Genomic DNA, 15522 nt, shown 5'->3' on the forward strand with positions numbered 1-15522 from the left:
ATATATATATATATATATATATATAAATTTTGTTTTTATATGACGTAATAAATATGATAGTGAAAGGTATCAAAGTTCAGTAAACAAATCATTATAAAATACGTCAACGCTAATGATACGATTTTTGCTCCAGTTTCGAATCAGATATTCCGAAGTCACGCAGTTTATCAAATTAGTACATATTGAAAAATTGCAAATTCATTCCATTAAGACAGTAATTACATAATTATTATAAAATTGAAAAGAAATACATTTCAAAATTATTATGTATCAAGGTTAGCTGAATTTCAAATTCATTTTAAAATATTTGCGAACAATGGTATTTACGTAGAATTATTTATGTAAGGAAATGGTAATACTCATTACTAGTTCATTGACACTTGTGCAAAATTGTTTTGCACAAGATATTTTCTCGATATAAATAATTACTAGATATCATGTACAAAAATAAATAGAAAAGTTCTGTAATTAAGTTAAAATACAGTTTTAAAATCTTTTTTTTTACAGTTTTACTTATTGACCATTTCAAGGCAGGTGTAAAAATTTAATATAATAAAAAAAACATGTTAAACATTTAATTCGAATCACATTTAGAGACAAACTGAAGAAGTAAAATTGCTATGTCTGTCATTATACCAATGAATTGTTAATTAAAAGCTTCCTTGAACTTCAGGCGCAATAGATGAATTATCATCATCATATAACTATATGATGATCTAATTCATAGACTCATAAAGTCTCAAAAAAGTTCATATTTTTAGTAGAAGTTCGTAATCTATTACTTATTATCTTCTGTTTCACAAAAAATGAATACTATCTTTAAAAATAGGAAAAGTCAATCGTTGTTAAAAAATCAGAAATTGTACTTTTTGAAAACCACGCCCGTTATTATAAAATCTTATATAATATAATAAGCAAATGAATTAATTTAAAAAAAAAATATTTAAATGCCTATGAAGACGACTATGAGAATAATTATATTTATTAACTACATTCAGTTTATATAGAAAAAATAAGCAGTCCTGCATAAAGAAATTAATATTGATTAGAAATTGTAGATACATCCAACGGCGTATCTACTAAAAATAAAAGCATAAAATTCTTAATTTTTAAAATTTCCTGTAAATTTAATTCCACAAACATTATATTTTCTCATGTCCAAACGCTTCTTTCCGATCGCCATCGTCAGGCCATTTAACCAGTTTTATTTAAATTGCAAATATCTGAAACGACATACAAGCTGCATACATAAATCAAAGTCCGTGCCCTTGCCTCCATAAATAATTCCACAATATGGGTTTCTTCGTGCAAAATCGTTTGTTTGTTTTATTTATTTTTTATTTGTTTTCATTTTATCGAAGCGCTTGGAGCAAAATAATTTTGATACTTTCGGTGATACAACATTAGTCATACATTTCTAAAAAACAAGGATTGAAATAACGTTGGTTTTAGACAAGTGAAAAATGTTAATTCCAAATGCTATCAGCAAAAACAGAAAAATATTTAAATTATTATATTTCTAGACTCTATTCGCTTGATTTAACATTAAAAATATTTATTTATTAGAGAGAATGTGGTCAAGTTCAAAGAGCAGTCAAATATGGGGAGCTCCGATATGACGGCGAGAACAGCAATGATTTTGAGGCTATCAAACTATTAATTTTACAAAAAAACTGTTATTGAATGAATTGTAGAAAATTTTATTTAGTTAAATTTTTTGACGCCATTTTTCCAAATGGCAGCGATTTACCGTAAAAATTGGAGGTGGCAAAGTTGAAATTCGTAAAGAGCACCTCGAAATCCATAAGGTTACCATTTTTCAGAATACTAGGAGTACTGAACCAGGAAAATGACCAAATTACTGGACTATATGAGTAAAAGTTTTAATAAAAATTATTTTTACTGAGATAAAATTATGTTTTAAAATGTCTAAGAGTAATTGTAAATAAATGCAGTAACTTTATAAATATAATATCTCTAAATAGCAGCAAAATATCTCTAATATTTCATCAATTACAATTACAATTTACAAGTATTACAAGAATAATTTACAATTTAGAAGTAAAATTCTTATTTATTCTACCTTTCTTGCTGCACAAGTTTCAAAAATCAAACATTTTTTCTGGCAAATATATAATAAATTGATATCAATACAATACCAATACGAAATATATTTAAATGTACATAAATTGAAAAAGAGTAAAATATATATATATATATATATATATATATATATATAAATATATGAATATTTAAATATTTAAACAAAACTTATGAATAAAAAATAACAAATAAGCAAAATTTTCCTATAAAAACAAACAAAATCACCTGAATTCTGAGTCACATCAAAGTCCATATTTAAAAACAAGTTATGGCCTGATATAATCTAAACAAATTCTTATTCATTTTATTAAACAATAAAATGCGCATATGTAATTATTGGCTATTTCAAGACTCGTTTCATAAATTTACATATTAAACTGTTAAACAATAATTAATTTTAACCTTTAGTAAAGTGCACGTTAGAAATGTATTATAGTGATTAGGATAGTGCAATTTTTAAGTACCTATTTCTTCTATATTTTTTAGTCATCGATAGACAAAATATCAGGTTCAATAGAAATAAAAAAATATGACCTTAAATAGTGTCCTCAACCAATTTAATTCATTTCATATCCAGATCAAACTAGACAGTGTAATTGGATGAGGAGACGATAATTGAGATAAATGGAAAAAATAACATCTATATAGAGACGTAGAGTAGTAACTATTCCATTATTGGAACAATCATATTCATTTTTTGAGAATTTTAGTAGTAATATGATATATATGAAAATACTTTTTTTTAATTACAGAAAATTCTAAAAGAATTCGACATATAAGAAAATATACACTACTCCAGATCCTGAACTTCCACCATGTGATTTTACACCAAAGTCGTACAAGGTAAATCATTATACCAATTAAATCAATGTAGAATTTGTAATAGTTTTATGTTAATAAGATATTTTATTTTCTAATATTTATATTTATTTATAATAGGGCCCTGACTATGACGCGGTACAAAATATAAGACAGGGCCGGTTAGTGCCCTGCATCACTTCGTATTATAAAAAGCCAGTATTAATACATCAAGGAAAAATGCAATGGTTATGGGATCATACAGGAAAAAGATATTTAGATATGTTTGGTGGAATTGTTACTGTCAGTGTTGGTCATTGTCATCCGTAAGTAAATAAAAGCTACTTGAAAACGTAGTATTTTTATATATTATTTTTTATCGTTGGTATAAATGCATTTTTTGACTCAAATTAACATATTTTCATCTATTCAATCTTTAATTTGATAATTAATAGTATTTAATACCTTATAACAATTGATAACAAAAACACCAGTGTTTTTTAACTTCTCTTACTTTTCTAGAAATATTTAAATATTTTATAATTTGGACAAAAAACAGTATCGATTATTGTAGTGTACTTAGTTATTGTAGCCTCATTTTGGTTATTGTTCTTATCTATTTTGTAAAAAGTTTTCTACGAATTGTTTATCTTTGAATTTAATATATTCATCTCCAAATTCAAAAATTTAAGTAATTTTTTAATAAATAAATTAAAAGTATTTATATGAAGATGGGTTTATGTATAATTTATCCTAATCATTAAAAATTATTTTTAGGAAAGTCAATGCAGCTTTGGCTGACCAAATGGATTCTCTATGGCACACCACAAATATTTATATGCACCCAAAAATACATGAATATGCCCAAAGATTGACTGATAAAATGCCAGGTGACCTCAAGGTAATAATGTATTAAAACAATAATAATAAAATAATCAGCATGTCTACCTATCAATGGGAATCGAATGCTTTTTGAATAATTCAAATCCGTTGAGCGGTGCTCACGAAAACGTCGACGAAAAATTATATTCATACATACATCATACTGCATACACACATACATCATTTTTTTCTGAGGTATGCCAAAATGTTGAGAAACCTCTAAAACGTGAAAATATGCAAACATTTTTATTGTAGACTTTTAGACGATTACTATAACTTACCCCACGAGAAGATAAAAATGCTCAGCAAAATCCTTACAAAATTAGTTATGACAAATTAGCTTTAACTTCCTGTAGGGTAACTTATAATTATAGTAATCGGAAAAAAATTGAAAATGAAATTTTTTATATATCTTTACGATTCAGAGATTTCTGAACATTTTGGCATACCTTAGAAAAAATGGATACCAAAGGATGGATGTGTATGTGTGCGTGCGTTCGGATAAATATTCGTTGACGATTTCGGGAACACCGTTCAACCGATTTTAATGATTACAAAACATTCGTTTCCTATTGATAAGGAGACATTCTAATTAGTTTTTGGCAAAGGCAGGTCCAGTCGTTTTGAGGGGAAAAAAGTGCCAAATTTTTAGAGAACAAAGTGTCCGATTTGAATGGTTCAAAAAATGTATTGATAAAATGGAGAACTGAAGGTGATTTTTGGGAAAGCAATAAAAAAAGTAAAAAAAGGCCATTTGGCGGTCAAAAATGATCGTTAGACAGAAGCACATCAGATATTTTATGGAGTTTTTACTAATGTGTATCAATTTTGTTTACATTTCTATGGGTTCCGTAACATTGTTTGTCCGTTAGACGACGATGCGGCGCTTACGCGCTTCGATATTTTGTCTCTATGCAGATAAAGTAGTGCAATTGCTTTGAAAAAAAAATCAAAATTTCCAAAATATTTCAAATTAAAAAGAACATTTTTTTCCATAAGTCATTTTTTTCAAAAATCTAATGTTTTCAAAGTTCTAAAAAAAAATTGAATTCATTTTTAAAAACTTTAATTTTTGGTACGGGAATTTTCAGCAATTTGCCTTAAGGCTCGATGCCATGCACCACTAGTTTTTAAAATTTTTGGAACATGACCACTCTTTTTGTACCAGTCCTTTGTTTCGAATTTGTACACAAATTCGCACGGAAGTTTTTAGTAGTAGACCAGTTTGTAGTCTATATAACACTAGTAACTATAGCGTTATATGGAGGCTATTTGTATTAAAAATTGTATAATACTGATAAATACTTATATGACATTGGCCAAGACTTTGACTATTGTTATTTTTTTAAAATAAATAATCATTTACCTTTTATTTTACATCTGTCTCTAGGTAGTTTATTTTGTAAATTCCGGCTCGGAAGCGACTGATCTCGCCATGATGATGGCCCGCCTGCACACCGGACACCACGACATTCTGTCCTTCCGGAATGCTTATCACGGCATGGGCACTGCAGCCATGGGAATAACAGCACACAGCACATGGCGCTATACAATTCCAGTATCACAAGCTGTACACCATGTAGGAAAATGATATCATTTCAATATTGCATTTTGATATAAAGTTACTTAATACTAACACTTTCATCGAAATTCATACAACCAACACAACTTTGAATAGGGTCCGCCAAATAACTTTTTTTTAGGGGGTACGACTTAAGCAACCCTACTGTGTACTCTGCATTCTTTACATTTCACTTTCAAATGAAAAAAGTGAAAATATTTAGTGGTTTTTTAATAGAATTTTCAAACAAAAAGAAAATTGGCAAAATATTCAGTAGATTTTTTAAGGAATTTTTCAAAAAAAGCTAGTTGGCGGACTCTATACATAAAGTAAGGACAAAATGGCATAATAGGTGATACACTTTGGGATACTAGTTTTTGGAAAACTAGTTCATAAATAAATAGTTTTCTACATCAGCACGTGACGCGTGTCTCCAAAGAGAACAATTCATACATCGTAGTAACCAACATTCTCCGAACGTTTTTAATACTTATGGGCCGATTCTGCCGCATAACAGACCAATGTTATGGCAAGGCTATGTTATGAAGAAGTTTTCATACAAATTCGTTCTAAATATTGCCACAAGCCATGTGGTTGCCGTGCAGTCAGACGTTTTTCTCAGGTTGTCAGATAGAAAACCTATCCCAGAAACCGCACAAATGTAAAAAAAAAAACATATTAGATAACAGGGTATTTCTGACACAGCTACATAACATGCGAATGACGTTGCAATTTATGTGTAAAACGCCTGAATGCACAGCAAATGCATGACATTTTGACGGTATTCAGTATGATTCAGTAGCATAATGTATGAAAGTTGGAGCGTAACATGGCCTTGCCATAACATTTTTCTGTTATGCGGCAGAATCGGTCCCATTGTAAGGACAAAATGGTATAAAAGGTAATAAACACTTAGATACTAGTTTTTGGGAAAACTATATCATAAATATATTTATGATATATTTATAAATAGTCAGCTTTCTATATCATCACGTAACGCGTGCGTCCAAAGAGAACAATTCATACATCGTAGTAACCAACATTTTCCGGGCTCAGAAAAAGAAAATAAGGGTTTTGAATTGAATACTATTCTCTTCTTTTCAAATAAATAAATTAAATAAATAAATAAATTCTTTAATACGTTTTTAGTAGTACTTACAGCCAATCACCTTTGACATATTTCAATTTTTGAAGTAAAACTTCTTTAGACGCGACTAGGGTGTAAATCCGTACAAATGCAACGGAAGTGCGTTACGGTAGATAAGATAAAATAAGAGTCTAGTACCAATGATTCGTCATTCGCTCTCGATAATATCATTTCTATACGGGTCGATTGTGATTAGTCGTCGCTTATGTGAATAGAGATCTGTCGTTATATGCGTGCCGGCGTTAACGTTGTATGCGTACCGATATCAACAAGGAAATCGGCATAGATATATAAACATTTTAAAGTTACATCGTAGAACATATCTTGATTTAATGAAAAATTCCTGAATCAGAAGAATATTTTACCCCATTCCTTGAAAATAATAAAACAAATTAAATATTTGTGTACCAAACGTATGTTCATTAATTAGAAATTATTTCTATATTATTCGTAGTTTCTATAAATATTTGAATTTATTGAAATGGAAAATATTTTTGAGGCAAAACAGATATTACAGCTGTTCAAAAAATGAGTTTATATAGACAGCAAAAAAATAAAAAAAAAAACAGTCAATGAATGTATGTTAATTTTAATTACATAAAGTTCTTCAAACACAATTATTACATGATGAGTGAATTTGCGAAAACAATATTTGTTTAGACGTTGTATAACATAATTCACTATGTTAGCGAATATTATAGAAGTTCTTAATTAGCAATTACTTCATTTCTCTAATGAAGGTTCATTTCTAAATGCTAATTACAATGACAAACCGATCATGTCATATTTTAAGTATGACTCTAATTACATTATTGTTTTTAAATATTATACATATTTTTAATGCTATTATAAATATATAATTTATAATTTATCATATAAATGTGTATAATGGTTGATACTAATAAATCACGAGCGTTACCATATTACCAATAAACATTATTAAACATTAATATTTTTATCGTATTTGTTTTTGACATAAAATGTGCTTAAAAACCATTTATTTAATTTATTTACTAGGTAATGAATCCAGATCCATATCAAGGAATTTGGGGTGGCGCACATTGTAGAGATTCTCCAGTGCAAACAGACCGAAAATGTGATTGCGACATCGATCATTGTCGTGCTGGTGATCTTTATTATAAGCAGGTAATAATTTACTTATTAGTAATCGATTTTGCTGTTATTGCTGCATATTTAATTACATTGGTGATAATAAATAATTTGATTTAGTTAAAAGAAGTTTTCAAATATTCTCTGCCAAGAGGACGAGTTGCTGCATTTTTTGCAGAATCCATACAAGGAGTCGGTGGGACCGTACAATACCCTAAAAAATATTTGAAACGAGCTCATGCCCTAGTCAAAGCTAATGGAGGATTGTATGTTGCAGATGAAGTATGTAAATAAATGTTTACTAAAATAAAATAGTTAATTACCAGTCAATGTTTTTTACAATTTTTAAATAGGTTCAAACTGGTTTCGGTCGTACTGGTACCCACTTTTGGGGTTTTGAAGGACATGGAGTTCAACCGGACATCGTGACAATGGCTAAAGGTATCGGAAATGGTTTTCCTTTAGCAGCAGTTGTGACTACAAAAGAGATAGCATCGTGTCTTACGCAAGCTTTGCATTTTAATACATATGGGGGCAACCCGTTGGCGTGCGCCACTGGCCTAGCCGTTCTCGATGTAAGGAATTAAAAATAATATTTAATGTTTGAATCATACCACATACCAATGTAGTGTTGACAAATTCTCATATTAGCATGCTCTGATAGAAAACTTACAATGAAACCAGTTAGTGGAAATAATAGAAACATTTTTTCCAAATATCGCTCTTTCATAGATGACTAGCAAACCCGACGAACTCCGTTTCGCCACCAGATGGTTTCGTGAGAAAACACGAAACTTTTTGTTTTGTTTTATATTTGAAAAGGAAAAAAATGATTTTATTGCACAACAGTAATGAATTTATTTCGATTACAGAATTGAAGTATTCTTTAGTTGAACTCCTCTAAGTAAATGAAAGTGAATCAGCAAATTATCCGTTTCATTGAAGTGCTCTTTGGTAAACCACATTTTTTGTTTTTTGGTCTGACGTTACCACAAACAAAGCGGATGGTTTTCCAACTCGTGAACAGGCAACGTATAACTGCCCGTGTGAAAACAATGATTTTCTAAATAATCTATTTGAAATTTATCCCGCAAACACTAAGAGATTGGCCTTGCGACTTGTTAGTTGTCATTGCGAACGCAAGGCGAACTGGAAATTGCAATCGTTTGAAGTCAAACGGAAGACCAGTCGGAATCATTGGTATGTCACCACATCGCCAGCAATTTTTGATTGAATGGTAAAATTCGGTGCGTGTACATCATTATTCTTTGCGGCAAGAATTGCTCGTTGACTTAACCAAGCACAATTCTGATAATTCTTACTAATGTCATTACTCGAATTTTTAATTACGGTGCGTGAAGTTCCAACAATTTGCATTAAGGCACGATGCCATGCACCATTAGTTTTGCTATAAACCTTGCGGAGTCCGAGACCTTTCCAACGAATGCAAAATTGTCGAAATCAGTTCGTGCGTTCTGGAGTTATTTCGTCAGGAAGGAAAACCCGACTTATTTTTATATATATGTAGATAACATTTATCTATTATTTTTTAGGTTCTAGAAGAAGAAAAACTACAACAAAACGCTTTGGAAACTGGTACGTATCTTCTGGAAGGTCTGGCGGGTCTCAGGGATCGTTACAAATGCGTCGGTGATGTCAGAGGCAAAGGTCTTATGATAGGAGTCGAACTCGTTGATTGTGTAAAACGTCAGGCAAATGAGAATGCAATCAACTCAAATGCTGCAGAATCCTGTAATGGAAATGGCGGAGTGCCGGAATGCAAATCTGAATGTTTGAACGGTCGTAAAAGCCGAACCCCCATGTCTGCTCCACATTTCGTGGATATTTGGGAGCACTGCAAAGACATGGGGCTGCTATTGGGACGAGGAGGCTTGAACGCCAATGTTCGTATGATTCATATAATAGTTGATAATTATATCTCAAACTACTTGTAATTTAATTTTGCCTTAAACCAGACTGCCCGAATTTTTCGATGCGGAACACGAAGGTCCAATTTGACTTTCATTAACTTCTAAACTGTAGTATCAAACAGTCAACTATCAAACTATGTTCAGTAAATTTCCAGTTAATTCCTGATTATAACAAAATGTTATTTTACAATTTTTTTTAAATTTGTAATCTGTCCCTCGGTTTAAAAATGTTTGCCACCTATTTTAGTACAATAATTAGGAAGTATAATAATAATTTCTTCTCCTAAGACATAAAATCTTTTTTTTACTAAAATTATTTATTTTCTTCAGGTATTAAGAATAAAGCCACCAATGTGTATCACAAAAGCTGATGTTGACTTCACAGTTGCAGTTTTGGATAAGGCATTACGGACACATGCTGTGAAAACTAAACGAAGTGCCAATCATTAATTAAATCGTATAATAGAAGAATATAACTATAGTATATAAGGATCGTCTTGTATTTTTGTAACGACATATTTTTATATGTAAATAAAAAATAGAATAAAAAACTTATTTATTTGAAAAAGAGACTTGCAAAACTTCTATATTTAGTGGTTGCTCTGTACGTATCAGAAACATGGACTCCAAGAAAGGACAACAAAAACTACCTGGAGAGTTTTTAAAAGTAGTGTTGGAGATGAATGGAGAAGATAAGATGAACAAATAAAATAACAAACAAAAGAGTGCTGAAGAAGAATAACTTTTCTGACCAATGTTAGTCCAGTCATTATAGCAAGTTTACCTCGGAATTTGAGAATTTCAGCTGTAAGTCTGTAAATACACTCTTAAAGTTGTCTCAAACCTTACATATGGTAGGGTGTACGTACCATATGTAGGCTTTCAGACAACTTTTAGGGTGTATTTACAGAGTATTTACAGGCTTACAGCTGGATATCTCAAATTCCCAGATTCTTACTTAAACGACTGGACTATATTGGACCCATTCTGCAAAAATTGTGATTTTTTCGTCGAAGGTAAAATAGAAGTACTGAAAAGATTAGGATCAAGAAGAATGCAGATGATTGATGACCTACGCAAGACGAGAACATACAGGGAACTGAAAGCCGAAGTACATGACTAGGAAACAAGGAAGCAGAAGTTTGCTAAGAAAAACACATAAAAGTGTAAAAAAGGTGGGAATGAAATGGTAATAGTAATAATATACAAAGAAGGGAAAGATTGATTTGATTTTGTGATGCTCTCATACCTTGGACCTGCCTAGGCAGACAACTATTTATTATTATTATTATAGAAATTGTAAAAATTAATTTATTGCTTAGGGATAGAATAACCATTTGAGTTGTCATCTATAAAAAAACAACGTCATTAAGAGCAACTGCGCGTTTCGTTAGAAAAATTCTTCATTTTATTTATACAAGAATCTACTTTAAATATGTTTTTTAATTTCCCAAGCAAGGGAATTTCTACTGAGCTAAAAAAAAGTGTTATTAAAATTATCAAATAATTGTGAGCGAATTCTACATAATAGATCTGCGAACATAAAGCAAAAATCGGTCAAAATATTATATTTTGATTTTAATAATAAGTATATATGTTTAGATTTTGTACTAAGATTTTTGATGTTTTAAAGTTCATTTATATATTTCAAACTAATTTCCGACTTGATTGGGTTTCAAATTTTTCGAAATATTTCAATATTTTCAAAAAAGTCGATTCAGTAAAATTTATATTATCAACAAAAATTCAATTTGCTGTAAATTTAAATTGCTATATGGAAAGTTCCAGCAATTAGCCTTTAGCCACGATGGCATACACCAATCGCAAAAAATCGAAAATTTTTAAATATCTTTACGTTTCAAAGGTTTCTGAATATTTTAACATACCTTAGAAAAAATGGATGTATGTGTGTGTGTGTGCTGATACAAAAAATTCGTCGACGATTTCGGGAACATCGATCAACCGATTTGAATAATTCAAAAAGCATTCGATTTGTATTGATAAGGAGACATGCTGATAAGTTTTTGGCGAAGTCAAAAATGGTAACTCAGTTTTTAAGAGAATCGAGCGTCCAATTTCAATCATTCAAAAAACATTTTACTTGTATTGATAAGATGAAGAACTGATTAAACTTTTGGGAAGGCAGGTCTAGCGGTTTCGGAGATCTAGTTAAAAAAGAAAAAAAAATCCATTTGGCGGTCAAAAATCGTCATTAGACATAGGGACATCATTCAAAAGGATTGTATTAAGAATTTTAAATTGTGTGTACATCATACGTTGTATGAATTAGACATTAGTAATCAAAAAAATTTTGAACAATATTTTTAAATAGTAACGTTCAAAATACGAAATATTCTTAATAACAATCTTTAACATCTGTTAACACTACTAAGAAATTTATCAATCAACGATCTAATCTGGCAATACAGTTTTCTATTTGTATTTGAATAACATGGCGTACTATGGGTTTTGTAAAATACATTTATGTCAATAAGCTAACATTGTGATGATTAAAATGGTTTAGATATTGTTTTAAAACTTCAAACCTGTTAAAATAATTCCTAAAATGATAATACAAGATCCTGTACAGGTAGAATGTGGTTTTGTGAAAAAATATTTATGATTCATCATCAAAACGTCAAACTAATATATTTGTTTGCACATATATTTTGACATATAACTTAATGTGTAATAATAATCATTATTGCGTGCATAAAAACTATTGTTATAAATATCTTACTATTAAAGCTGAATCCAAAAATATATTTCTCACTAAAAAGCAAATTTTTGTAAGTTCTTAAATTAAAAAAATTAATAAGTTCCTTCTCTCTGCAGGCTGCTATTTGGCGTTGTTTAAATCACTATGCCTATCAGGATGCCACTTTCTTAGCTGAAAGATTACACGCTGAATGTAATTATCTTTAAATTATATTAGCAAAATCTATAAAGTGCCCTAATTAATATTTTGTTTCAGTAATCAGTGATGAAAGTTTGTTTCTGCTAGCGACATGCTATTATCGATCAGGGCTTATTCAACAAGCCTTCTGGTTATTGCAGAAACATCAAAGCAAATCTCCACAATGTCGTTACCTGTTGGCAAAATGCGCCATGGATTTGGAAAAGTAATTATTAGATTGAGATTCGGAAACTATTACAAACTGATTTAATAAAATGTTCAATTACTTATCAATACTATTTTCATTCTAGATTGAGCGAAGCAGAAGGTGCTCTATGTCCATCAGAAAATGTGACAAAATGGAACTTGGATGATGTAGTTAATGATTTTGGTGATCAAGCATGTTTTTCTCTTCAACTATTAGGAAAAATATATGGACAGACAGAACAGTTATCAAAATCATTTGAAGCAAATCGAAAAGCTTTACAATTATGTCCCTTTCTTTGGAATTCTTTTACAGAATTGTGCAATAAAGGTGATAAACCAGATCCGAATCAAATTTTTCAAATAACATCTGATACTGTGTATAATGGAATGAACTATAATATTCATAATGTGACAGATAAAAATGTAGATATAAATGTACAAAGTGCATGTGTAACGCCCATGGATTATTCAACACCAATTATGAACCCAGTAACACCAAATGTAAATGGCCCTCATATTAATAGAATAATTGCGGAAGAGAGTCCGTTTAGTATATGTGGTCAAAATATTAGTTGTATATCTGGAATAACCAATTTACAAGCACTCCCTAAACAATTACAATTTAATATAATGAATTCATCAGGAGTAAGTAGTCCTGCTACTCCAAATTTTGGCTTTTTGCCACTGGAAAGTCCACAATTATCATTTGTCCAAACAACTCCCGTACAATCAGCAGCTCTAACAGAAGCAAATGATCAGAAAAGTAGTAAAAAACAAACCTTAAGCAGCCTAAGAGCACAAATGGGTTTACTAATTAGTCGAAAAGATTCACCTGTAGCAGTCTCAAAGCCTCCTGTATTCAGCCAGAGTGGTAATGTTAGCAACACGACACCACAAACCACAGTTCCTGGATCTAACATACATTCAGCACAAGTTAGGAGGAGCTCTAGACTTTTTACAAATAATTACTCAGTTAAAGAAAATAATAAATCTCCAAATAGAAATAAATTTGCCACCCCAAAATCTCCTAGAAAACCAAAGCAACGTTTAACAAAGACTAATTTAGGTAAAACAAATTACGAAATAACTGAAAAAACAGTAGATAAAGAAAAAGTAGAAACTATAACGTCTGATCAAAAAGTTTTGCTGAATAATAGTATAAACTCTGCACAAACATCAGCGCAGCAACTTCTAGTTTTGCAAAAACAAAGTGTTGATGGACTCATGTTTCTTTTAAGACAGTTAGGTCAAGCTTATTTATGTTTAACCCAATTTCGTTGTCAAAGAGCTGTTGATGTTTTACTTGAAATTCCTCAAAAGCATTTCAATACAGGTTGGGTTTTAACAACATTGGGCATGGCGCATATGGAAATGACTGATTATGAAGCAGCCATCAATATTTCGAACAGGCTCATGAATTAGAACCTTTTAGATTGGAGCGAATGGACATGTACAGCACAGCGCTTTGGCATTTGCAAAAAGAAATTGTGTTATCAGCTCTTGCCCAAGATTTAATGACTCAAGATAAGACTTCGCCTATTTCTTTACTTGTTAGCGGTAATTGTTTTTCCTTGCATAAGGAGCATGATACAGCTATTAAGTTTTTTGAACGAGCTGTACAGGTGGATCCAAAATATGTTTATGCCTATACATTATTAGGGCATGAATTAGTGAACACTGAAGAACTCGATAAAGCTATGAGTTGTTTCAGAAATGCTATACGCTTAAATTCTAGGCATTACAATGCATGGTTTGGAATTGGTACAATATATTCTAAGCAAGAGCGATTCCAATTAGCCGAAATCCATTACAAACGTGCTCTTTTAATTAACAGGCAAAGTTCAGTTCTTATGTGCCACATTGGTGTGGTTCAGCACGCACTTGGCAAAACGGACAAAGCTTTACAAACTCTTAATCAAGCCATAGAGCTGAACCCTAAAAATCCATTAAGCAAATTCCACAGAGGCTCTATATACTTCTCAATTGGCAGAAACCAAGAAGCTTTGAAAGAATTAGAAGAGTTAAAAGAAATGGCTCCTAAAGAATCTTTAGTATATTATTTAATAGGCAAAGTTCACAAAAAAATGGGAAATGTTCATTTAGCTCTTATGCACTTTAGTTGGGCTACTGATTTGGATCCTAAGGGCGCTAACAATCAAATAAAGGAGGCTTTTGATCCAAATGTAAGTGGGACTGCTGAAGACGAAAGTAATACAAGTAACGATGCAAATGTCACACCAGAAGACCAAACAATAGACATGCAACGATTGCGTCATATACAAGTGCGTTTATTTAGTGATGAGCCAGAGCCAGAATTGAGTGATGTTGAGGTCAATTATTGATAAATGTGTTAATCGTGTGAGGTCTAGAATATATATTTCTTAAGCATATTATATCTGTAAGGATTTTTTTTCTGTAGAAAATTGACTCAAAATTAATTTTAAAGAAAACTATTTATTAACAATAATAGTGGTTGGAGAAACTATATAATTTTTAAACATTTATATGTATGGATTTAATATATATGTATATAATTTTTATATCCGTTTTTTTTGTTTTTGTCTATTGTTTATATTGTGAATATGTTTTTTGTAAATGTTAATTGTATAGTTTTAAGACGAATTGTTTTTATATTGTACACAAACTTTCAGATTGATCTTACCAATCAGTTGTGAAAGGAATTGTCTCTACCAAAGAGTCACAAATAAATAAAATGTATAAGCAGACCGACATTTGTGGGCTTTGTAGTTATTAATTTATGTTAATATTATGATAAGCATAATAAAATTAAAGACTACACACATCGCAATTATATAAATAATTTTAAATATTATATTGAAGGCTTGATGCAAAAATAAATTATATAGTAGTGGAAATAATATGTTCA

At 30.6% G+C, this 15522-nt stretch overlaps 2 protein-coding genes across 2 annotated transcripts in view; both read left to right on the forward strand.

Annotated features, from left to right (window-relative positions):
• LOC113367554 (alanine--glyoxylate aminotransferase 2, mitochondrial-like) overlaps positions 1-9982 on the forward strand; it is a 38565-nt gene extending 28583 nt beyond the window's left edge. The window contains exons 2-11 of the mRNA XM_026609153.1: positions 2903-2946; positions 3043-3227; positions 3679-3802; positions 5174-5362; positions 7509-7637; positions 7722-7883; positions 7955-8176; positions 9155-9296; positions 9399-9505; positions 9863-9982. Of these exons, the coding sequence (XP_026464938.1) occupies positions 2903-2946; positions 3043-3227; positions 3679-3802; positions 5174-5362; positions 7509-7637; positions 7722-7883; positions 7955-8176; positions 9155-9296; positions 9399-9505; positions 9863-9982 (1424 nt within the window). The remainder of the gene's footprint in view (positions 1-2902; positions 2947-3042; positions 3228-3678; positions 3803-5173; positions 5363-7508; positions 7638-7721; positions 7884-7954; positions 8177-9154; positions 9297-9398; positions 9506-9862) is intronic.
• A 2116-nt stretch (positions 9983-12098) lies between these two features.
• LOC113366144 (cell division cycle protein 27 homolog) lies at positions 12099-15106 on the forward strand. Its single transcript, XM_026607705.1, is given in 5 exon segments — positions 12099-12122; positions 12368-12443; positions 12507-12654; positions 12740-14031; positions 14034-15106. Coding segments are annotated over 5 exon segments (2484 nt in total). The 3' UTR covers positions 14978-15106.
• The last annotated feature ends 416 nt before the right edge of the window (positions 15107-15522 follow it).

Source organism: Ctenocephalides felis, unplaced genomic scaffold (assembly GCF_003426905.1).
Source record: "Ctenocephalides felis isolate EL2017-DRISC unplaced genomic scaffold, ASM342690v1 CF-g0.4_SCAFFOLD_01170, whole genome shotgun sequence".
In the NCBI taxonomy this organism is placed as follows: domain Eukaryota; kingdom Metazoa; phylum Arthropoda; class Insecta; order Siphonaptera; family Pulicidae; genus Ctenocephalides; species Ctenocephalides felis.